The 24,297-nt window shown below is 40.8% G+C and overlaps 1 protein-coding gene across 5 annotated transcripts in view; it reads left to right on the forward strand.

Annotated features, from left to right (window-relative positions):
- Window positions 1-567: 567 nt before the first annotated feature.
- LOC126428116 (SAC3 domain-containing protein 1) overlaps window positions 568-24,297 on the forward strand; it is a 43,185-nt gene continuing 19,455 nt past the window's right edge. For 4 of the 5 annotated variants that reach the window (XM_050090019.1, XM_050090022.1, XM_050090021.1 and 1 more), the window contains exons 1-4: window positions 680-1,010; window positions 1,300-1,521; window positions 9,976-10,137; window positions 18,233-18,457. In XM_050090019.1, coding sequence (XP_049945976.1) covers window positions 934-1,010; window positions 1,300-1,521; window positions 9,976-10,137; window positions 18,233-18,457 — 686 coding nt within the window. In that variant the 5' untranslated portion in view covers window positions 680-933. Of the gene's footprint in view, window positions 630-679; window positions 1,011-1,299; window positions 1,522-9,975; window positions 10,138-18,232; window positions 18,458-24,297 lie in introns of those variants that run through there. The other variant, XM_050090020.1, reaches the window with a different exon arrangement.

Raw genomic sequence — 24,297 nt, forward strand, 5'->3', positions numbered from 1 at the left:
CCAACAAACGGAAGTCTAGCACTTGCTTTACCCATGCCTGAGCCTATGTAATTACTCCATTTCGTATTCCTACAATGACTGACACCCAGGTGTCTGTGTGAGTTGGCCGACCGCATCAGTGACTCATTGATATTATAGTCACAGGATATTGTGTTTATTCGTTTTTGAAGTGCGCAGTTTTACATTCCTGAACATTTAAGATATGTTGTCAATCTTTGCACACTTTGAAATCTTGTGCAGCTTTTTTCAGACAGTGTTTCGTTATAGATAACTGCATCAGCTAAAAAACGACCGAGGTTCCTGTTAGTATTAATACGATGATTGTAATAACACTACTCGGGGAGATACGAACATATGTTATTTCAATTCAGAAAATATACTGAGGCGAGGAACAAGTTTCTAGCATTTCATATGAAGAGTAAAATCCTGCAAAAATTGCCAGTCAAGTCTGTGCTATATGACCCGAGGATTAAAACCTGCAAGAAGATAATCGTGTTTATATGTAATAGACAGATAAAGATATAAAGTTTAATGGTAAGCTATGAGGGATAGGTAATGCTTACCTACACGAAAGAAAATGGATAGTGAGTGAACAAAACTTTATTATTGCGCAGCAATGACTGAATGGGGTAAAAAAATACCATCTTTGGTTTGTTTACTTTTTCTCTGGCGTGTGTTATTTAGCTTTTGTGTGTTTGTAAACACGTGAGAATATTATACAGATGAAACAGCATAACATGTGGGGGAACTGAGTTTGACTTTTATGAAACCGTCGTAGACCACATGGCGCAGGGAATGTTAGAACGAGTGGTTCCGGCGTGCGACAGTAGATTCGGGGAAAAATATGTACTTTATTATTTCGTAATTTTGGATATTGTTGAGCGTAGTCTTCACACGTTTATATGAATTGCAGTAGTACACGTGACTTTTAAGATGAATAGCAGCTCAACTGTGAATACCTTCATTCGAGGGAAATGCATGTCAATGTGTCCAGAAAAAGAAATAAGGATGTGAGTTCGAACTAGAGTACCGAGCAATATCCTATTCATAAATAATATCTTGAGTGACAATTTCTTTCCTGGAAACCCTCTGCTTTAGAGTTCAACCGCAACCTGTTTATGTGGCTACCTACTTTTACTCTCCTGTATGCTCATTGTACACGTGGCCGAGACATTGCGTCGGTCAGGCACCCATTTGTACCACACAAGTAGAAAGGAAAAAGAATACAGTATACTGTTCTCTGATAATTATCAGAGTTTGCTATTTTAATAAGCGCCATCTTATTTTTTTCCCTTTTAGGCGAGAGCGAAATGGTTTGCTACATCAGTTGGAAAGTGTGCAGATGGGGAAAAGTGAATCTGTAACTGGAAACAGAAGAACTATCAAGTCACGGTGGCGAGCTGACTACAAACGCGTAATTAAAAGCTTCAGTCGGCCGGCAGCTGGACACGGACCACCGGACCCCGACGATATCCGGCCCCCGCAGGTGCTGCTCCAGACTGTAAAATATCTCTTATCCGAGTAAGTCATCAGCAATGATGGTACGCAGCTGTAAGTCATTATTTGCACTACAACTTCTGGTAATGGGTATAACTTCCGTATTGGGCCTCCTTTCCATTTTTCGTAGTTTATATTCGACCCTACGTAGTACATAATATGCATCAAAATACGTGTTGTAAACTTGTTCCATTAACTAATATACGTTTTCATAATTTACCTTATAGTGGTAATTTTATGACGAAAAGTGCGTTAAAATGTAGGCCACACTACAAGTGGGTCAGTCTATTACCACAAACTATATTTGTCTTTCACATTCGTTGCCTTCCACAACTCACGGTCATTGTATCACTTTTCAGCCTTTCCTGAACCACGGGTATCGGTACAGATCTCTTTGTCACCATAAACGGTACTTCATGTGTAGGCGAGAGGGGTATCCAGTGTACACTCTAGCTAGAGGTTTAGGTTAAGTTAAAAAGTGATAATTGCTTGTGAATTCATGAAGCTAATAAATATGAAAACCAAATAAAGTTTATGCTAACAGATTGACCTGTAGCATAGCGTAATGTTTACATTTGCATGATATTTTAACGCATTTTGCCTTATTAAGAAAACCTATATTACATAATGGACTGGTCTTCGACATTTATTTTGATGCAAAGTCCATTACGTAACTTGTTGTTGTTGTTCTGGTCTTCAGTCCTGAGACTAGTTTGATGCAGCTCTCCATGCTACTCTATCCTGTGCAAGCTTCTTCGTCTCCCAGTACTTACTGCAACCTACAACCTTCTGAATCTGCTTAGTGTATTCATCTCTTGGTCTCCCTCTACGATTTTTACCCTCCACGCTGCCCTCCAGTGCTAAATTTGTGATCCCTTGATGCCTCAGAACATGTCCTACCAACAGGTCCTTTCTTCTTGTCAGGTTGTGCCACAAACTCCTCTTCTCCCCAATTCTATTCAATACCTCCTCATTAGTTATGTGATCTACCCATCTAATCTTCAGCATTCTTCTGTAGCATCACATTTCAAAAGCTTCTATTCTCTTCTTGTCCAAACTATTTATCGTCAATGTTTCACTTCCATACATGGCTACACTCCATACAAATACTTTCAGAAACAACTTCCTGACACTTAAATCTATACGCAATGTTAACAAATGTCTCTTCTTCACAAACGCTTTCCTTGCCATTGCCAGTCTACATTTTATATCCTCTCTACTTCGACCATCATCAGTTATTTTGTTCCCCAAATAGCAAAACTCCTTCACTACTTTAAGTGTCTCATTTCCTAATCTAATTCCCTCAGCATCACCCGACTTAATTCGACTACATTCCATACCCTCCTTTCAAGACACTGTCCATTCCGTTCAACTGCTCTTCCAAGTCCTTTGCTGTCTCTGACAGAATTACAATGTCATCGGCGAACCTCAAAGTTTTATATCTTCTCCATGGATTTTAATACTTACTCCAAATTTTTCTTTTGTTTACTTTACTGCTTGCTCAATATACAGATTGAATAACATCGGGGAGAGGCTACAACCCTGTCTCACTCCCTTCCCAACCGCTGCTTCCCTCTCATGTCCCTCGACTCTTATAACTGCCATCTGGTTTCTGTACAAATTGTAAATAGCCTTGTACAAATGCTAGAAACGTAGGTTTGCCTTTCCTAAATCTTTCTTCTAAGATAAGTCATAAGGTCAGTATTGCCTCCCGTGTTCCAATATTTCTACGGAATCCAAACTGATCTTCCCCAAGGTCGGCTTCTACTAGTTTTTCCATTCGTCTGTAAAGAATTCGCATTAGTATTTTGCAGCTGTGGCCTATTAAACTGATTGTTCAGTAATTTTCACATCTGTCAACACCTGCTTTCTTTGGGATTGGAATTATTATATTCTTCTTGAAGTCTGAGGGTATTTCACCTGTCTCATACATCTTGCTCACCAGATGGTAGAGTTTTGTCAGGACTGGCTCTCCCAAGCCTGTCAGTAGTTCTAATGGAATGTTGTCTACTTTGGGGGCCTTGTTTCGACTCAGGTCTTTCAGTGCTCTGTCAAACTCTTCATGCAGTATTTTATCTCCCATTTCGTCTTCATCTACATTCTCTTCGTTTCCAGAATATTGTCCTCAAGTACGTCGCCCTTGTATAGACCCTCTGTATACTCCTTCCACCTTTCTGCTTTCCCTTCTTTGCTTAGAGCTGGGTTTCCATCTGAGCTCTTGATATGCAAGTGGTTCTCCTTTCTCCAAAGACCTCTTTAATTTTCCTGTAGGCAGTATCTATCTTACCCCTAGTGAGATAAGCCTCTACATCCTTACATTTGTCCTCTAGCCATCCCTGCTTAGCCATTTTGCACTTCCTGTCGATCTCATTTTTGGCACGTTTGTATTCCTTTTTGCCTGCTTCATTTACTGCATTTTTATATTTTCTCCTTTCATCAATTAAATTCAATATTTCTTCTGATACCCAAGGGTTTCTACTAGCCCTCGTCTTTTTACCTATTTGATCCTCTGCTGCCTTCACTATTTCATCTCTCAAAGCTACCCATTTTTCTTCTACTGTATTTGTTCCCCCAGTCTTGTCAATTGTTCCCTTATGCTCTCCCTGAAACTCTGTACAACCTCTGGTTCTTTCAGTTTATCCAGGTCCCATCTCCTTAAATTCCCACCTTTTTGCAGTTTCTTCAGTTTTAATCTACAGTTCATAACCAATAGATTGTGGTCAGAGTCCACATCTGCCCCTGGAAATGTCTTACAATTTAAAATCTGGTTCCTAAATCTCTGTCTTACCATTATATAATCTATCTGATACCTTTTAGTATCTCCAGGGTTCTTGCATCTATACAACCTTCTTTCATGATTCTTGAACCAAGTGTTAGCTATGATTAAGTTATGCTCTGCGCAAAATTCTACCAGGCGGCTTCCTCTTTCATTTCTTAGCCCCAATCCATATTCAGCTACTATGTTTCCTTCTCTCCCTTTTCCTACTGTTGAATTCCAGTCACCCATGACTATAAAATTTTTGTCTCCCTTCACTATCAGAATAATTTCTTTTATCTCATCATACATTTCAACAATTTCTTCATCATCTGCACAGCTAGTTGGCATATAAACTTGTACTACTGTAGTAGGCGTGGGCTTTGTGTCTATCTTGGCCACAATAATGTGTTCCCGATGCTGTTTGTAGTAGCTTACCTGTACTCCTAATTTTTATTCATTATTAAACCTACTCTAGCATTACCCCTATTTGATTTTGTATTTATAACCCTGTATTCACCTGACCAAAAGTCTTGCCACCGAAGTTCACTAATTCCCACTATATCTAACTTTGACCTGTCCATTTCCCTTTTTAAATTTTCTAACCTACCTGCCCGATTAAGGGATCTGACATTCCGCGCTCTGATCCGTAAAACGCCAGTTTTCTTTCTCCTGATAACAACGTCCTCTTGAGTAGTCCCCGCCCAGAGATCCGAATGGGGAACTATTTTACCTCTGGAATATTTTACCCAATAGGACGCAATCATCATTTAATCGTACAGTAAAGCTGCGTGCCCTCGGGAAAAATTACGGCTGTTGTTTCCCCTTGCTTCAGCCATTCGCAGTACCAGAACAGCAAGGCCACTTTAATAATAATAATGAATAATGAATAAAAAATAGGAGTGTGGGTAGACTACTACAAACAGCATAGTGAACACATTATTGTGGCCAAGATATACACATGAAGCCCACGCCTACTGCAGTAGTTCAAGTTTATATGCCAATTAGATCTGCAGATGACGAAGAGACTGATGAAATGTATGATGACATAAAAGAAATTATTCAGGTAGTGATGGGAGATGAAAATTTAATAGTGATGGGTGGTACAAGAATCATAAAAGAAGGTAGTATACATGGAAGAAGCCTGGAGATACTGGAAGGATTGAGATAGAATATATAATGATAAGACAGAGATTTAGGAACCAGGTTTGAAATTGTAGGACATTTCCAGGGGCAGATGTGGACTCTGACCACAATCTATTGGTTATGAACTGTAGATTAAAACTGAAGAAACTGCAAAAAGGTGGGAATTTAACGGGATGGGACCTTTATAATCTGACTAAACCAGAGGTTGTACAGTGTTTCAGGGAGAGCATAAGGGAACGATTGACAGGAATGGGGGAAAGATATACAGTAGAAGAAGAATGGGTAGTTTTGAGGGATGAAGTAGTGAAGGCATGGAAACCCAGTTCTAAGCAAAGAGGAGAAAGCAGAAAGGTGGAAGGAGTATATAGAGGGTCTATACATGGGCGACGTACTTAAGGACACTGTAGATGAAGATGGACAGGGAGATATGATACTGCGTGAAGAGTTTGACAGAGCACTGAAAGACCTAAGTCGAAACAAGTCCCCAGGAGTAGACAACATTCCATTAGAACTACTGACAGCCTTGGGAGACCCAGTCCTGACAAAACTCTACCATCTGGTGAGCAAGATGTATGAGACAGGTGAAATACCCTCAGACTTGAAGAGGAATATAATAATTCCAATCCCAAAGAAAGCAGGTGTTGACAGATGTGAAAATTACCAAACTATCAGTTTAATAAGTCACAGCTGCAAAATACTAACGTGAATTCTTTACAGACGAATGGAAAAACTGATAGAAGCCAACATCGGGGAAGCTCAGTTTGGATTCCGTAGAAATGTTGGAACACGGGAGGCAATACTGACACTACGACTTATCTTAGAAGATAGATTAAGGAAAGGCAAACATCTTTTGACAATGTTGACTGGAATACTCTCTTTCAAAAACTGAAGGTGGCAGGGGTAAAATACAGGGAGCGAAAGGCTGTTTACAATTTGTACAGAAACCAGAAGGCAGTTATAAGAGTTGAGGGACATGAAAGGGAAGCAGTGTTTGGGAAGGGAATGAGACAGGTTGTAGCCTATCCCCGATGTTATTCAACCTGTATATTGAGCAAGTAGTAAAGGAAACAAAAGAAAAATTCGGAGTAGATTTCAAAATCCATGGAGAAGATATAAAAACTTTGTGGTTCACCGATGACATTGTAATTCTGTCAGAGACAGTAGAGGACCTGGAAGAGCAGTTGAACAGAATGGACAGTGTCTTGAAAGGAGGGTATAAGATGAACATCAACAAAAGCAAAACGAGAATAATGGAATGTAGTCGAATTAAGTCGGGTGATGCTGCGGGAATTAGATTAGGAAATGAGACACTTAAAGTAGTAAAGGAGTTTTGCTATTTGGGGAGCAAATCAAGTGATGGCGGTCGAAGTGGAGATGATATAAAATGTAGACGGAATTGCAAGGAATGCGTTTCTGAAGAAGAGAAATTTGTTAACATCGAGTATTGATTTAAGTGTCAGGAAGTCGTTTCTGAGAGTATTTGTATGGAGTGTAGCCATGTATGGAAGTGAAACATGGACAATAAATAGTTTGGACAAGAAGAGAATAGAAGCTTTCGAAATGTGGTGCTACAGAAGAATGCTTAAGATTAGATGGGTAGATCACATAACTAATGAGGAGGTATTGAATAGAATTGGGGAGAAGAGAAATTTGTGACACAACTTGTCTAGAAAAAGGGATCGGTTGGTAGGATATGTTCTGAGGCATAAAGGGATCACCAATTTAGTATTGGAGGGCAGCGTGGAGGGTAAAAATCGTAGAGGGAGACCAAGAGATGAATACACTAATCAGATTCATAAGGATGTAGGTTGCAGTAGGTACAGGGAGATGAAGAAGCTTGCACGGCATAGAGTAGCATGGAGTGCTGCATCAAACCAGTCTCTGTACTGAAGACAACAACAAGAGGCCTAGATGCATTGAAACAGTGTGTATTGGGAAGAGAGTCTCCCTACACCAACATAATGAATGAGTCATTTCCAGTGGGGAACTTTCCATTATATCTTAAACAGTCAAGAGTTATGCCTCTGTTTCAGGAAAAGTAACACAATAGGCAGAAAACTACAGGCCCGTTTCTATGCTGTCATCATTTTTAAACCCAATAATCCATTTACCGTATCCACAAAATTGATTTCTCGGCAGAACAGAGCCTCAAGTTCAGTTCTACATGAGAAACAGGCCACTGCACTCAGGACTGCACCTCTTGCCAATAACTGAACGCCGGCAACTGGCTGCCTATCTCTATAACTCTTCAATCGAGTTCAGTGCTCTGTCATTCAACATTGCACCAGACACCAATGTCTCTGAACTGAGTATCCCAGCATCACATTCTCAGGTCTGTTAATCCCCCCGACTTCCTTCTCTGCCAGGCCCTGTCCGACACCAACCTCCGCCTCTGCCTCAGGTACCTGATTCCCCTCACCACCTCCTCTCTGCAGCCTCTGTCCAGATCCACCCGTCCACGTCGCTGTGTGTCGTATGCAGTCCCACTGCCTTCAGCCTGAGTGGGCACACTGGTTCTGAGTCTCTTCTCCGTGTATCTGCTGCCTCTCTCGCAGCTATCGGCCACTTTTTGCCAAATTTTCACCCCATTTTGCACCTCCCCTCTCCCTGTGTCCACACCCATTCCATCTTGTACGATTCCTCTCCACACTTGAGTTGCAGAACTGGCAGAATGTAGTTGGCCAAGCCCAGACAGTGACTCTGTGAACATACAAAGGTGGTTTGATAATTCTGATAAATTTCCGTGAAACAACGGAACATGTTTATTGTGTATCATTCTTGGTAAGCGTTATTATCCCAAGGCTCATATAAAGAATTTCAACAATGTACGGCTTACAGTTCATTGATGACAGCTATCTGAATTCATCAATGTGTCAACAGCAATTGAAAATAGGGAAAATCAAATTACGTGCTGTTATTACAGTTTTTCTGGTGAAGGGTTGAAGTGCCACACAAATCAAAACAGAATTGCATGTATTTCATATGGACTCAAACCGCCATTGGAGACCATTTAATTTTGGATAAAAAAATTGTAACGATTGGACGAGCACTGAAGACGAAGCTCGTTCCGCCCATTCAGTCGGGGTCACCACAAAGCCTTCAAAACCGATGGTACGGTAATCCGAGACCGCTGAATAAGAATTTGTGAGATCGCTGAGACTGTAGGCATCTCAACTGAGCTAATGCATGAATTACAGCATGGAGAATGACCTATATGAAAGCTGTGAGTGACGTGGGTGCCGCAGTTGCTTACAGTTGACCAAAAGCACATCCAGCACAATATTTGAACACAATGTCTTTTGATGTTTAATATAATCTGCAATACTTTTAGCACTGGTTTGTGACTGTTGATGAAACCTGGATCCGCCATTATATACTTGAGTCAAAACAATGAACAAAGGCTGATGAAAGTGCACTGAAGAAGGCTAAGACCATTTTGTCAGCTGGTAAGGAGATGGTCACTGTTTTTTAAGGAATAGTCCTCATAGAATACTAGAAAAAGGGGAGACCCATAACTGGACACTATTCTGTTTCATTGTTGGATCATTTGAAACTTGTGTTGGCTAAAAAAAAAATACGAAGAGAGGCACACAAAAAAGTGCTGGTTCACCAGGATAATGCACCATCCCTCACATCAGTAATAACAATAGCGAAAGTGCTGAGCTTTGAAGCTGTTCAGCATCCACCCTATTCACCAGACTTAGCCCCAAGTGACTTTTGCCATTCCATAACTTGAAGCTTCGGCTTCTTTGGGAAGAAATTTTCATCAAATGGGGAAGTGATAGTTCAACAGAACTTACATTTCCGGCTGGATGAAAAAGCTGGAGGATTGCTGGACAAATGTATATCCTTCAAAGAAGACTATGTTGAGAAGCAAGGTAAGTTGTTTATGAAACAAACATTTTTCTTTTTTTTTTACCAGTATTATCAGACCACCATTGTATATAAAAATCATCATCTGATGTAGTTGGCTGCAGTTGACCACTATAAGAGCTTCATTGTTTTGTTTCTCACGAGAGAGATCAGTGATCGGATGCTACTGTGGTGTTCACCAAGTTTCTTTTTTCTCCCAACTTTATTGGTGTTTGGTCATTGCCTTACACCCATCCCTCTGTACACCAATTTGGTTGACAATTTTCCGTATTGATAATCTGTCTTGCCATAAAGTGACAAAGCATGCACTGCCTGAGTGTGTCGACTGAATGAACAGTACTCACTAACTGCATTGTCTCATTCACGATTGCAAACCCATTGCTTCTTATCATACTGTTCTAAGAGTGCAGGTTTACTTTAACCTCTGTCACACAGGTTGCAGTATGTAGTGACTTTCTGTGGTTGAAGCAAGATCGGGTTAGAGATTACCAACCAAACATAAACTGTGCAAGTCACAAGTTAGCTGCACATTCTCTCTCTCTCTCTCTCTCTCTCTCTCTCTCTCTCTCTCTCTCTCTCTCTCTCTCTCTTTTAAACAGTTTATATTGTTAATGTCCTAGATGAAACTAACATGTGTTTATTTTTGAGCAATGCGATCATTGGCAGTGCCGCTCAATAAACGTCTCACCCGTGTAAACTTTCAGAGTTGTTCCCAGCCAGAGCCTGCCTTGGAATGAAGTGTACGACTTTGTGTTCGACCGCCTGCGTGCTGTGAGGCAGGATTTGGTAATACAAGGCACGCCATCTGTGGAATCGGTGGAGATACTGGAGCCGATTGCGAGATTTCTGGCATACGCCGGATATAGGTACGTAGCACACAGCAGAGCGTGCCTTCATTGTTCATCCTCTTTACAGTTTTCTATGCGGATATTGGCTCGAGAAGATTATAGCGTTGTCAAAAAAAGCTGTTTATTCTTTTCGAGGATAGCCTATATGGAAAAGGGAACTTGGCTTCCCAGTGTGGGCAATCCCACATGTTGCAGAGGTTGTTTTGACTGCACTGCAGAAATTTTGCTGGGAAGCCCTTACGCACCATCTGTACAGTCTTGTTCACTCCAACAAATATTTTTCTGTGAAGTCATGGATTGTCTTGTCTCACATTGGCATAAATGTGTTAACAGATATGGAAATTATTTTTTAAATAATAAAAAGTTTACTTTAAACAATCAAAAATCCTGGAGTGTAACAATATTATGAGAAGAAAAGTTGCTACTCACCAAATAGTGAAGATGCTGAGTCACAAAGAGGCACAACAAAAAGACTCTCACAATTATAGCTTATTGTCATTAAGGCCTTCGTCAACAATAGACAAACATACGCACACGCAAACACACTCACGCAAACGTAATGTGAGTTGAGTTTGCGTGAGTGTGTTTGCAAACTCAACCCACACTGTGTTTGCATAAGTGTGTTTGCCTGTGCGTATGTTTGTCTATTGTTGACAAAGGCCTTAATGACGGAAAGATATAATTGTGAGAGTCTTTTTGTTGTGCCTGTCAGCTACTCAGCATCTCCACTATATGGTTAGTAGCAACTTTCCTTCTCATAATATTGAAACAGTTAATTTATTTTTTTCCATCTGTCCCTCTTTTATTTGACTGCCCCTTATATATTCACTAAAGATAATTCTCATAGATAAACTGTTGCTGCTTGGGGAGAATAGTGATTCCCACAGTTTCAACATTGGAAAAAGAAAGACCGTTATTACTCATTACCAAAGCTGTTATTGTCTCAGAAAGGAGTACAGTACAATATTTTCTGTTCCATAGACAACCATTTATTAAAAAGCGATAGTATGTACAGCAGTTTAAAGAAAGCAGCTTTATATCTATTATTAGGAAGTAGAGTTATGTCAAAGACTAATATGTTTATTCTTGTAAAATTTTTGCTCCACTGTGAGATTTACAAAAACGGTAATGTACCAGCTCCTAAATATATTGTGGATATGTAGCCTCGTTTCACACCTTTTCTTTAAAAATTGTGAAAGTGCTGTATGGAACACACAGCTAACTAACTGCAACTGGTTGCAGATATTTGTGTATTTATGCTGACATATGTCCTAGGAATGCACCAGATGAGGAGGGGATCCAGTACTGGTATCATAGTACCTGAAAAAAGAATCAAAAAACTTCTCCTATCCTTTCTAATTAGGCCGATTCAAGGCTTCCTGGAGGAATATAATGTTAGTATCCCTTCTGAAACTCGGGAAGGATGTCACATTGCCAAGTAGTCACCGTAGTAGAAGTTGTGTTCGACTAGCACATGATCCAGCACTTAGAATTGTAGGAACTGCGTAGTCACTTTTTTGGCAGGTTTGGAAGTACTGTTCGACCCTCGATAGTCTCACACTGTGAGAAGTGGGAATACAATGATAGTCCTTCGTCCCTTGGATGGCACCGTCTAGGTATCTTCTTCAAGCTGTGACTGACGTTATTCAGAGGCGTAATGTCCTCTGAAGGCTCCACAAATGGAACATCTGAGGCTCTCTCTGGGTACTTGTATGTCCTTCCTTTCTCGACGCTTTTTTAGACATTCATTAGGTGATGCTCCTTTGGTCTGATTTGAGCAGGAGAATGGTATCCCTCAGAAATCTTTTTAAGTGTGACTGTTAGATACAGCAGTTGATGACATTCCGCCCATACTTAATTCTTCCATTCATTGTTCAATGCTTGTTGACAACTTTACGATATCTTGACCCTTACCCGATCACATGACAACTACTCGTCAGTCACAACTGACTATAAGGTGGTCAGAGGAGTGCACTGGTACACAGGTTTTAAATTTTTCTTAAGCAGTGTTTCTGTGTAAATTTTGATCATTCCTGTCTTGCTTCTGAAATGAAAATGAAAAACTCTCAATTTTTAAGTTGAATGATGTTTTTGGGTTTCGAAATTTGTGAGAGGGTGACAGAATTATCGCACGTGAGGGATATGAAGGTCAAACACCTAATGGCATTGGATACATTAAAATGCCTCAGACATAGGTCACGGAGAGTAGACTGAATGTTATACGAGATTTTTGTGTGATCTGGCCTCGACTACGAATGCACAGTTCATGGTGCGGCTATGCAGTCACACCTGAAACTCATCTGTTTCGTTCACTGTGAGGGTATTTGGCTGGCAACAGGAACTTATAAGATGGGTCATATTCCCACCAGCTGCTTTGACAAGGGTGGTGAGCCCCACTCACAATTTGGCAACAGACGCTTGTCGTGTCTACACTCTCGATGCCTCGGACACCGAGATTCCCTACTGTCACCCCCCCCCCCCCCACACACACACACACAATGGAGAGAACTTTATAAATGGGCTGCGAGCTTTTAGGCCATTTGGAATTTGAGGGAACCACAGCCTAATAACAATTAATGTGGACCACACGACTGTGCTTCATTAAAGGTGCAGTTGTTCAACTGCCTGGTTAATAAACAGACCCGTAATTATTTTTGATTTATCAGGGTGAAAGTAATAGTGCACGTGACTTTGTTTTCAAATCCATGTTTTTGAGAATTTCATCTAAATACTACATCATTGTTGTACTTTACACTGATGAGCGTAAGCAGGGGTTCCATGGCTGCATTTTATTTCCTGAATATGCCCTAAAGGTTTCTCTAGCTAATTAGATCACAGTCTGCATTTTTTAATTATATGTGATTTTGATGGCTGTAGGGTTGGTAGGTCAAATTGTGCTAGTAAATCCTTCATCTGCAGTGACAATCTAAGAATCTCTCAGGCTATTAACACCTATAACCCAGCAGAAAAAACATGTTGAAATGATCCACCTACAGAGGAAAGGAAAGGATGAGTCACTGTGATAGTTACCTGGGCATTTTGGAAACCAGGTTCATGTGATCAGCAGCAGAAGTATTCACAACAAACTGCAAGAGTTTGAAGTTGTCCTAAAAACAGTGTAGTTAATAATTACTCGGTACACGACTCAATATTGAAGGTAAACACCCAATATTGAGAGTAAGCAGAAATTTGTGATTGGATTGTTCTATCAGTCACAACATTCATCGCCCAATGTAAGTGGAAACATAAGAGAAACCCTCAGTTTACTGGTAGGTATGTACATAATTGGAGGAGTCTTTAATCACCTGACAGTCAACTGCGATAATTACAGTTTTATTAGTGGTAGCATGACAAGACCTCATGTGAGACATTACTGAATGACTTCTCTGAAAATTACATAGAATACCTCTACATCTAAATCTGCATCTACACTCTGTAAACCGCCATGAGGTGCGTGTCAGAGGGTACATCCCATTGTACCAGTTATTAGGGTCTCTTCCTGTTCCATTCACATATGGGGCATGGCAAGAATGATTGATTGAATGGCTCTTTGCACGCAGTAATTGTTCTACTCTTATCCTCATAATCCTTATGTGAGCATTGCGTAGGGGATTGTATCGTATCCCTGGAGTAATCATTTAAAGCCAGTTCTTGAAACTTCATTAAGAGACTTTCTCGGAGTAGTTTACATATATCTTCAAGAGTCTTCAAGTTCAGTTCCTTCAGTATCTCTGTGACACACTGCCACAGATTAAACAAACCTGTGACCATTTATTCTGCCTTTCTCCGTAGCGCAGCTTGTACATCATATGACTGGTTTCACAGGTAGCCCTGCCTTTGCTGGGATAGGTGTTAGTGACTGGATTGGAGTACTTGGTGGTGGGAGAATGTATGGGACAAGTCTTGCATCTAGGTCTATTACAACGGTATGAGCCATGAGGTAAGGGGTTGGGAGCAGGGGTTGTGTAAGGATGGACGAGTATACTGTTTAGGTTCGTTGGATGGTGGAACACCACTGTAGGAGGGGTGGGAAGGATAGTGGGCAGGACATTTCTCATTTCAGGGCACGGCAAGAGGTAATTGGAACCCTGGCAGAGAATGTAATTCAGTTATTAAAAAATAGTCATTTTCACCATAGTAATTTCATTGATAAATCAATCTGTGCAGCAGAAATTCTTCAAATGTGTATTCCATTTATGGTTCATAGTTTGGACATCCCCAAAGAGTTCTCAATGATGGATTAATTATTAGCAGTTGTGGAAGGATTTATAATACAGACAGAAATACTCATCCCTAATTTTAACCACAATTATGCAACTGATAATGATCAAACTTTTTGTGGGAAGGGCAGGCTGTTCAGAGACTTTACGATGAAAGCAGCTACACAGGTACTCATGAAAGGTCCCTCAACAACATATTGAAGACTCGTCAACAAGACTCATCAACCTATGTGATTAACAGGTATGATTGTCCCCTTGTGAGTGTTAAAATATTTTGTGCTTTTGTGTGTATGAGTGAATGAAAATGGAGCACAGTGGATCAGATTTCTGTTTCACACTTTACCTTTTAACATGTAATTATGAACGTTTTAGCCTCACTCATCTCAAAGAACAAGGATCATCCAATAAATAATGCCCCATATTTTTTACCGCCTTTAATATATATAGGAAAACATCCTTTAAGTGCTTCAAACTTGATGTTACTTGTACACTTGTGTGAAGTTTTGAGCAGTTCCAGCGGTTGGAAAGCTATAGTGAACTTTTTTTGGAAAGCTATAGTGAACTGTCAGAATGTTTTCCTGATGAGACATTCTTTAACTGGCAAAGCCCTTTAATTGAATTTCTGCTTGTGGAAAAATAAACTGTGATGAATATGCGTAAATGTTTGTGTACAGTGTGTGGTAATGATGCATTTGACAGGGCTAGTGTTGCGCAATGGGTAAATATGGATAAAGCATCAGAAAATGCAGAAACTGAGCTTCACAATTGGCTGCATTTAAGATGTCCTGTCATGACCACTGCTCCCAACACAGTGAATGAAGTGGATGGCATTATATGTGCGGACTTAATGTTTCTTTATGTGCGACACACTTTGAAGGTGATGAGGGCACAATTGATCTAGTGACAACATGGCTACGATCATGTGACGAGAACATTTACCAACAAGGAACATGTGTCAGTAAATTTAAATTTTTTTGGAGTATATGACTGCATTATAAGCATATAAAATTTTCCAGCATTTTGGCCACGATTTCAAATGGCCTTCCTCAGAGTGGTTTGCTTACTACTGAATGAGAAAAACTTTAGTTCTTATATACCAGTGGAAGAAGCTGTTTTTGTGATCCGATAGGATATTTAGTACATGGAGGAAGGGTATTAGATGTCTGTTATTGGTGTTTGCTTCATTTCTTGTCATTACTGGAAAGGATATGCCACATTCATATTAGTTTCAACACCGACAACAGAATATTGTGCGAACTGGATATGAAAGACTGCTAGAAGGATGACAGGTTAACTTTTTGACAAGCCACGAAGTCGAGCGATAGTATCACCAACCGTCAGACGAGGAACTTTGAGAAGCTGTAGCAGAAAATGACAGATGAACATGGACTGACACCGGACATGTGACAGACAGTGGGTAACCTCTCTATCTACACCGTACGTGATGCAGTTATGCAAATGCTGACTAAGGTGATGAATTTTGCTGTAGCCTGAAAAGGGGTTATGAAAAGAAGGCATCATCGAATCCATTGAGGTTTCAGTATGTCACCTACCACAATTAGTGATGGATAAGAAAGGGTACAAGTCCTGGCTCACACAAAGCAACCCAAACAAAACATCAGCAAGAAGAAATGATATTCTATTGCAAACCTGAAGAACGGTGCTAAGTAGTATTACAGCCAGACAAGGTAAATGGCGCCATAGTGTTGGACATATCAGATTATATCAAATGACTGGAGGATCTCCTTAGTGAACCCATTTATAAGTAACGTAAAGGGAATCTGACAGCCAAGATAATCAAATTGATACAAGCACTGTTAAAGCAAACCAGAATGAACTTCACACAGCTGGAAGATTCACCCCGCAAGTTTCACCGGCACTGAGGACGTATGGGATGCCAAAGTTCCACAAAGGTCTTTTCCTACAAGACCCACAGTTAACAGCATAAACTCACCAAACTATAAAGTAGCAAAAGAAGTCGCTCTGAAGCTTCAACATCTAGTGAGCCAATAGATTCATACTTTAAGGACCCCACTCATTTTGGACACTTTTAAAAGAAGAATGTATCTTGGTTATGGATCTGCTGGTTAGTTACAATGTGAAGTCTTTATTTATGAATGGAGCAGTCGGCCACTGTGAACATCTCAGAGGAATGCGTTGCTACCGATGTCTGTGAGCTAGTGCGCCACTGTTTAATGACCGCCTACCTCAACAGACAATGTACCTGCATGTTTCCCCTCTCACCTATTGCAGCAGACATGTTCATGGAGGCATTTGAAGAAACAGCTCTCCAGTCAGCCCCATTATGCCCAAAATTCTGGTTCTGGTGTATTGATGATACCTCTGTTTTCCGGCCTCAAGGAGAAGAAGATTAAGAGAATTTCCACCAACACCTGACCGAACAGTATAGTAAAATCCAATTTACTATGGAGATCGAAAAGAATAGGGTGCTGCCTTTCCTCGATGTGGAAATTTACCAAAATCCAGATAGTAAACATGACCACAGCATATACAGAAAAATCCACAAGCATAGACAGGTGTCTAAATGCTTACTGCCACTATCTCCCTGCTCAGAAGAAATCTGCCCTGCTTACTTTAACTGAGAGGACCCACAAGATCGGCGATGACGAACATCTGGAGGCAGAACTAAAAAACCTGGGGTCCACCTTTCGATCGTATGGTTATGATGTGAAAATAATAGGCAAAGCTTAGGTGGCAAAGGAAGGCAGTAGGGAAGTGCAGAAGGAAACACAGAGTACCGTCGTATTAGTGTGCCTGTGAGGGGTCACCGAACGTGGGGGAAAATTCTCCACAGAGCAAGTTTCGAGCCAATTTTTCGAATCAGGGACGTAATAAAAGATGTTCTCGGTTCAATGAAAGCTGCAGTAGACGACTACATACAGCTGGAGTTCACGAAATCGGCTGCGAGTGTGAACTAGTGTACGTAGATGAGGCTCGGTGACCGATTATGACACAGATATGTGGACACGAAAACTATATCTGCCCGAGAGAACACACCGAGTCGGCAGTGTCAAAACGCCAGGACGAGTGCGAAATAAGCACAGGATTTCGAGAAGCACGCGTACTGGTGAAATGGCCGTTACTCTGACGATGAAGATTAGAGAGGTGATAGAAGTAACCGAATGACCGGGCAACACGAGTAGAGAAGATTGGTACACACTTTCAGCATCTCAGCTGCCAGCAGTAACAGTGCTACGGGGTATCAGCTCTCACAAGAGACCCGAACAGTCGGGCAGGAGACCAAAGTGACCGTAGGCACACAGGGTACTGGCACGCCTCAGCTAGCACTGGGCAGCAAGTAAACGGCACTACATCACAACTGCCACTCATTTCTCATATGCCTATTTTCACCAGTGGTGAGAAATAAATCAAATGCCACTAGAGGATTTCTGTTTCCACCAATAACAAGAAACAAAAGAAAAACCAATAAAGGATGTATTAATGCCCTTCCTCCTCATCCTTAAAACCTATCAGATCACGAAAACAGCTTCTTCCTTAGTCTATAAGAACTATTTTTTTTTTTCATTCAACAGCAAACAAAACACCTCCAGAAAGGTCATTTGCAATAGTGGCCAAACCATCGGAGAATTTTACATACTGACAATGAAGTCACATACCCTGAAAAAGTTTGTTGACAGTGACCACATACTCGCAGAAGCCTACACTTGCAAGGAATACATACTCTTGTGTGTCCCACAGACTGTGTAGGAAAAAAGTAATGTGGAAGAAATGTCGATTGACATTGTCACCAAATTCTACCTCTTAAGAGAAAAATACGTTCCGAGAGAAAAGTTGTGGGGCACTATCAATCGAACGACCCCCGTTGCCCTGTACGTACGACTTACCTGAGTTTCAAGTAGCGCATTTTCCAGGTCGTGCGAAGAGCCAGCATCGCGCTTTGACGCGGTGATCCACAGGCAGCACTTGCTGGAGTGCGTGCAGCGGCTGCTGGTTCTCTACGACCGGAAGGAGCAGGAGAGTGGAGGGAGCGCGACCGGCTGCGACGGTCGGGCGGACACCGAGGCCCTCTACCTCGTGCTGGCGCCGGGAAGTGCAGACGCGCTGCAGCGGGCTCTGCAGCTGCCTGCGGCGTACAGGTGCGTCTGAGCCGACCCGTTAAAATGCAACCACCAGAAATGGATACTTATCTTGCAGTTTCTTGAAGTTTGTGATATCTTCAAATATCTAAGGCTGTCAGTAATAGAGCTGCTTATCTCGGTTAATAAAATCTACTAAATACAGTGGAACCTCACTTAACGAGCACCTTGCATAGTGTGCAATTCGCATAATGAGCAAAACAAACTGTAAAAAATGATTCACATAATGAGCGATGTTTCGCGCAATGAGTGACAGCAGTTTAGTGTGATGCCACACACGTTCAACAGTTTGAACACCTTTCATTCTCAGCAGCGGCATACGAACTGTGTCTTTAGTACATACTGCAATCTGGATTTAGTGTTCTTTCTGCTACCGTCTTAGTGCAGCTTGTGATCACACATTTCTCTAAACTTGTGTTCACACTGTGCTTTTTTTGTGCAAATTTTTGAAACGATCCTAGAAATGTTCCCGAAGATAAAGCTGCGAGAACATGACCGTAAGACAAAGAAAATGACCTTAGAAATGAAATGTAAAATCGTTGAAAAATGCGAACGTGGTGTGAGCATTGCTGATTTAGCAGGCACATATAATCAGTCTACATCAAGTATTTGCACTGTTCTCAAGAAGAAGGACAAGATTAAGGAGATAGGTGCTTCAAAGGGAGTGACAAAAGTATCTAAACAATGGTTTCATTTTTTAGATGATATCAACAGGTTGCTCCTTACCTGGATAAATGAAAAGCAGTTGCAGGGCAACACTATTAACGAGAACATCGTTTGTGACGAGACGAGAATGATTTTCGCCGGCCTCATTAAGAAGACGCCAGGATCGTCAGTGATTGAAGGAGTGTTTAAGGGAAGCCGTCGGTGGTTCGAGAAGTTTAAGAGAAGATCCGACATCCACAGTGTTATGAGGCACGGCGAAGCAGCCAGCTCTGACACAGAGGCAGCAGAGAACTTCATCGGCAGCTTCGAGATGCTCGTAGATTCTGAGGGTTTACGCAACAGGTTTTTAATTGTGATGAGACTGATCTATTTTGGAGAAAGATGCCGAATTGTACCTTTATAACAACAGCGGAGAATACACTGCACCGTCACAAGAAAATGAAAGATTGTCTCACACTGCTGTTTTGTGTCAATGAAAGCAGTGATTTGTAAATTAAACTGCTACTTGTTTACCATTCAGAAACTCCACGAGCCTTCGAGACGTATAAAGTCCAGAAGATGTAAATGTGATGTGGAGGTCAAACAAGAAGGCTTGGGAGACACATGATGTTTTTTGTCATTGGATCAGTGAAATGTTGATCGCTATGGACGATGCTCCTACCCATCCTCCAGGGCTACAAGACCACTTCCTTCAAGAATTTCAGTTCATCAGTATCCTATTTTTGCCTCCCAACACCACTCCATTACTCCAGCCTATTGACCAGCAAATTATTTGTAACTTTAAGAAGCTCTACACTAAAACACTCTCCAAGTATTGCTTTGAGTTGACCGAAGCTACCAATTCCACTCTCATGCAATTTTGAGAATATCACTTCAATATCGTTGCCTGCATCAAGGTGATGGTTAAGGCATGAGGGTTACCGAGATAACTCTCAGTTCTGCTTGCAAGGAGCTTTTGCCGAAGTGTGTTGTCGAATGTGACTCTGAGGCATTTGAGTCAGTACCTGTGGAGCCTGTAGTCAATGAGATTGTGTCTTTGGCCAAGAGCATGATACTAGAAATGTTTACCAATGATGTCAGTGATCTTGCAGAAGATCACAACCAAGAAATTACTACCAAAGAGTTTATGGAGTTGCAGTGTGTTTCACATCAGGAAGTTGTGGAGAGAGGTCTTCAGAGGAATAAGCAGTAACAGCAAAACTGTAATCTTCTGGCACAATAAGAGAAATTCTGAAAGCATGCAAATCAGTTGCATCGTACATTGAAAATCATCATCCCAATAAAGCAGTGGCTATGTGCACTTTGCATATATTTGACAATAATGCTATGTCACATTTTCGCCAAGTGTTGAAGCATCTGCAGAAACGAATGACTACAGGTAGCTTCCTAGTGAAAAAGAATTAATTATGTATTGTGGATAATAAAGTACATAATACTGTATGTGTAATTTTCTTTGAATTTATGGCACGAATAAGATAAAACTTGTAGTACTTTTTCTGCAAGGAACATATTATCATATTTTACATTAATTTATACGGGACAAATTGTTCGCGCAACGCCTGTTTTTCGCACTACGAGTATGATTAGGGAACAAATTATGCTCAGTATGTGAGGTTCCACTGTAATGATGCAGAAATGAAAATGTGCTTAATTATTTGTTTGTTCACACCACTAAGGTGACGTAACATCGAACCTACGAAATATGAGACAATACTCGCTACGACTGTGCTGCTGCCGTGGTCCCTTATATAGGGCAGGTCAAAAAGGACTGTACTGTACAACTTTGGGATGATATAGAAATTTGTTGAGATAACTTACAGAATCAGTGGATGTGTCATTTTGTAATTAATGATCTCAAGTTTCACAATAAATTGTCAAGTGTCGTTTTGGTTCAGTGTGACTACTATTTGTGATGCAACATACTACCCACTGGTAATCAATTTCTTCCCACACCCATTGCAGCAAATTGGGCATAACTAGTGCAATGGCAGTGTATGTTTGATTTTTCAGATCTGCTTAACTGTTTGTTAGGGGAGGAACACATACACTGTCTTTAATGTAACCCCAGAGGAAGAAGTCCAGTGGTGTCAAGTCTGGGAACCGAGGTAGCCGGCCATGCAATTGGCCCTTCACAGCCAATCCACCGACCTGGGAAGCGATAGTCGTGGTACACTGTGCTGCCGTTGGTGAACCGTCCCATCTCGGTCATCTCCATCGACCTGTGGAATTAAAAAGTTGATATTTGTGGACTCCAGGCAAAGCTCTCCCTAACTTGACATAATTGTCAATATGCGGGTGACCGTGCGATTTATGATGTCGCAGTGAACAGCTCGTCTCAATAATGTTCTTGTGCCAGAAATAAATTGTAAGCCTGCTCGGAGGTTCTTTAGTGTATTCGGTACAAAATGTACACCAAACATTTGTCGCAGAGTTTGTTTCACGAAACCGAGCCGCAAAGCGAACGTGCTCCGCACCAGTGAGAGTAACCTATGTAACTGTGCCCTACCCTGTGACTCCTGGTGGCAGAATGGGATACTGATGCACTATGTGAATCAAAGTTGAAGTTGTTTGCTGCAAAATGACACCCCTACTGATTCTGTAAGTTATCTCAATAAATTTCTATATCATTTCAAAGCTGTAAAGTCCTTTTTGAATTGCCCTGTAATAGTCAAAATATAAATACATTCATTGTTGAAAACATTAACTTTGACATTTACAATTAAAAATAATTAGTTTTCCAAAATAATTTGTCACAATTATTTCTCAGAAATAAACATGCAGTAATAATACAGTTATTATTGTCATAGTAAATGAAATACTTTTCATAACAATATTTGATGTACAAATATTAATCACTTCTTAAATACAAGTTTGATTTCATTGAATCCTGGGATCTTTACACATCACTGAACATTATTTACAATTAGGTTTCTTTGTACAAAATTTGTAAATACTGGTTTTAGCATATGTTTGCATTTGTTACACATGCTTTCGGATAGAAGCCATATTTCATCATTATTTAGGTTCAGGTGCCTCTGTTTCATTAACTCGGTCAGCTGATATCGTTACAATATGAGGTGTGTGAGAAAAGTAATGGGACTGATTTTTCTATCTGCCAAAATTTTTATTTATTTATTTTCAAACAATAATATTGTCTCCTTAAAAGTAGTTCCCTTTGGCAGCTCTGCACTGGCAGAGTCACTGTTCACAGTCTCGGTAGCAGTGCGAAAAGCATCAACTGGTAGTGCCTTTAACATATCAGAGATGCTCAGTCGCAGATAGGCACAACAAAAAGGCTCTCACAATTATAGCTTTCGGCCATTAAGCCCTTCTTCAACAATAAACACACAGACGCGCACACACACTACTTGTGCATGTGAGTTGCGCGCCTGTGTGTGTGTGTGTGTGTGTGTGTGTGTGTGTGTGTGTGTGTGTGTGTGTGTGTTTGTGTGTGTGTAGGACACCAGCTGTAGCCACAGTCATTTCCCACATAAGCACTGATATTGAGATTTGTGAACAGGAGACAGGATTATTATTCTTCTCCATTTCAGATTAATGTCAGCTCAGATTAAAAAACTACTGCATATTCAGTAAGCAGAGTCCACGCAGATTGTTGTGGCCAGTATGCAGTGACAAATTTTTCTCCAAAGTGCGGGGCGAGTTCATTTGTTTGTGCAGAAGGGGAGCAATGGTCGTTTGCTCACTTTCGGCCAGGCGGCAAGGAACTGTACCGGCAGAAGCAAGATGCGCAATCTGAAATTTTTCTCAAATTCTTTTACAGAAACTATTCATCGATGTCTCCCTTTAAGTATAACACTACCTGAAATTTGGTAAGTTCGCAACGAAAAGCAAGGGCCACTTTGATTTTAGTTTAGGTGTATTTTACATCATACATTATTGTGTAAGGAATTAAACTAGTATATTGAATTTTTCCTTAGACTCGAATGGAGATTCGTACCTTCACCAATCTCGAGAAAATTGATTTTTATACAGTGCACTCATTTGCAATCACGTGCACTGGTAATAAAGCCAGAATGAAATATCTGAAACGTTCCTGACTCCTGATAAACTTTTAAGATATTGAAACGACATTTTGTCAAATGATAGAATGTGGAGTATTTTGCCACACGATTAATTTGCGAAACTTCGTTATCTTCCATGTTATTTGACTAAATACAGAATTTTTCAATTGAACACTGTAATTTTTAAGGGTGAAATGAGAATTGCTGTTGGTTTTACAGCAACATAACTGAAGATATTGCACATATATTTTTGTACTGAGAATGTGCCTTCTCATAAGATACTGGCTTTATTCGTCCTCAGTTCCTCACTTAAAACCACTGTTTCAAGATTCTCCCACAACTGAATCTGCACGACATGTTAGTGAGCTGACATTGTACACAGTGCTCTACATAATGGTGTGTTTTGGCAATAGAAACAATAAAAAAATAGCAACAAGAGAAATGTAGGCTTTACTCAAAATTCTCCACTCTTGACACTTCACTGGAAGTTTCAAACGGTTAACAAGCCAGGTGAAGATAAGTTGCTGCCTTCATTTCATTTTCAGCGGAATTATTTTTAGACACTAACCGAAGCAGAGGTGACAGTAGGTCTTTTTAGATGGCCACCGTGCAAGTGTGGGTGTGAGGGGCTCCACTTAATACGAGTGTAGGCTTCAGTTTAGAAAGGCATTTCGCCTTCAGTGCTCAGCATTTCCCCCACCACTACTGCTCTCCCCCCCCCCCCCCCCCTCCTACTTGCCCACGTCATTCTGCACGCGGTCTGTTGTGCATATTTTACAGTAGCAAAAGGTGACAAAGTTGCACGGATTTTTCAGACATTTGGAACAGTTTATTGCACACACCTGACTACTGGAGAGAGAGAGACCGTGTTTGTAAGCACAAAAGTCTTCGAGTAGTAGAATTGTGATCTTTCAGTATTTACACACACTCTCTCAGTTGGAGTTTCCGAGTCATTACGGTTGGGACCATTCGAGTATACTGTAAAATGGGGTCCACTGAACCTACAGAAAGAAGATGTTAATGTTGTTCCACAACAGAATGAAGATGTAGAGTGTGACATCGTACATGTACAAATGGAAGGACAATAGAACACTGACAGTATTTCTTTTTCTCTCTGTTAGTTTTTGGAACATTTGTCGTGGTGACAGACTG

Source organism: Schistocerca serialis, chromosome 12, assembly GCF_023864345.2.
Source record: "Schistocerca serialis cubense isolate TAMUIC-IGC-003099 chromosome 12, iqSchSeri2.2, whole genome shotgun sequence".
Classification (NCBI taxonomy): domain Eukaryota; kingdom Metazoa; phylum Arthropoda; class Insecta; order Orthoptera; family Acrididae; genus Schistocerca; species Schistocerca serialis.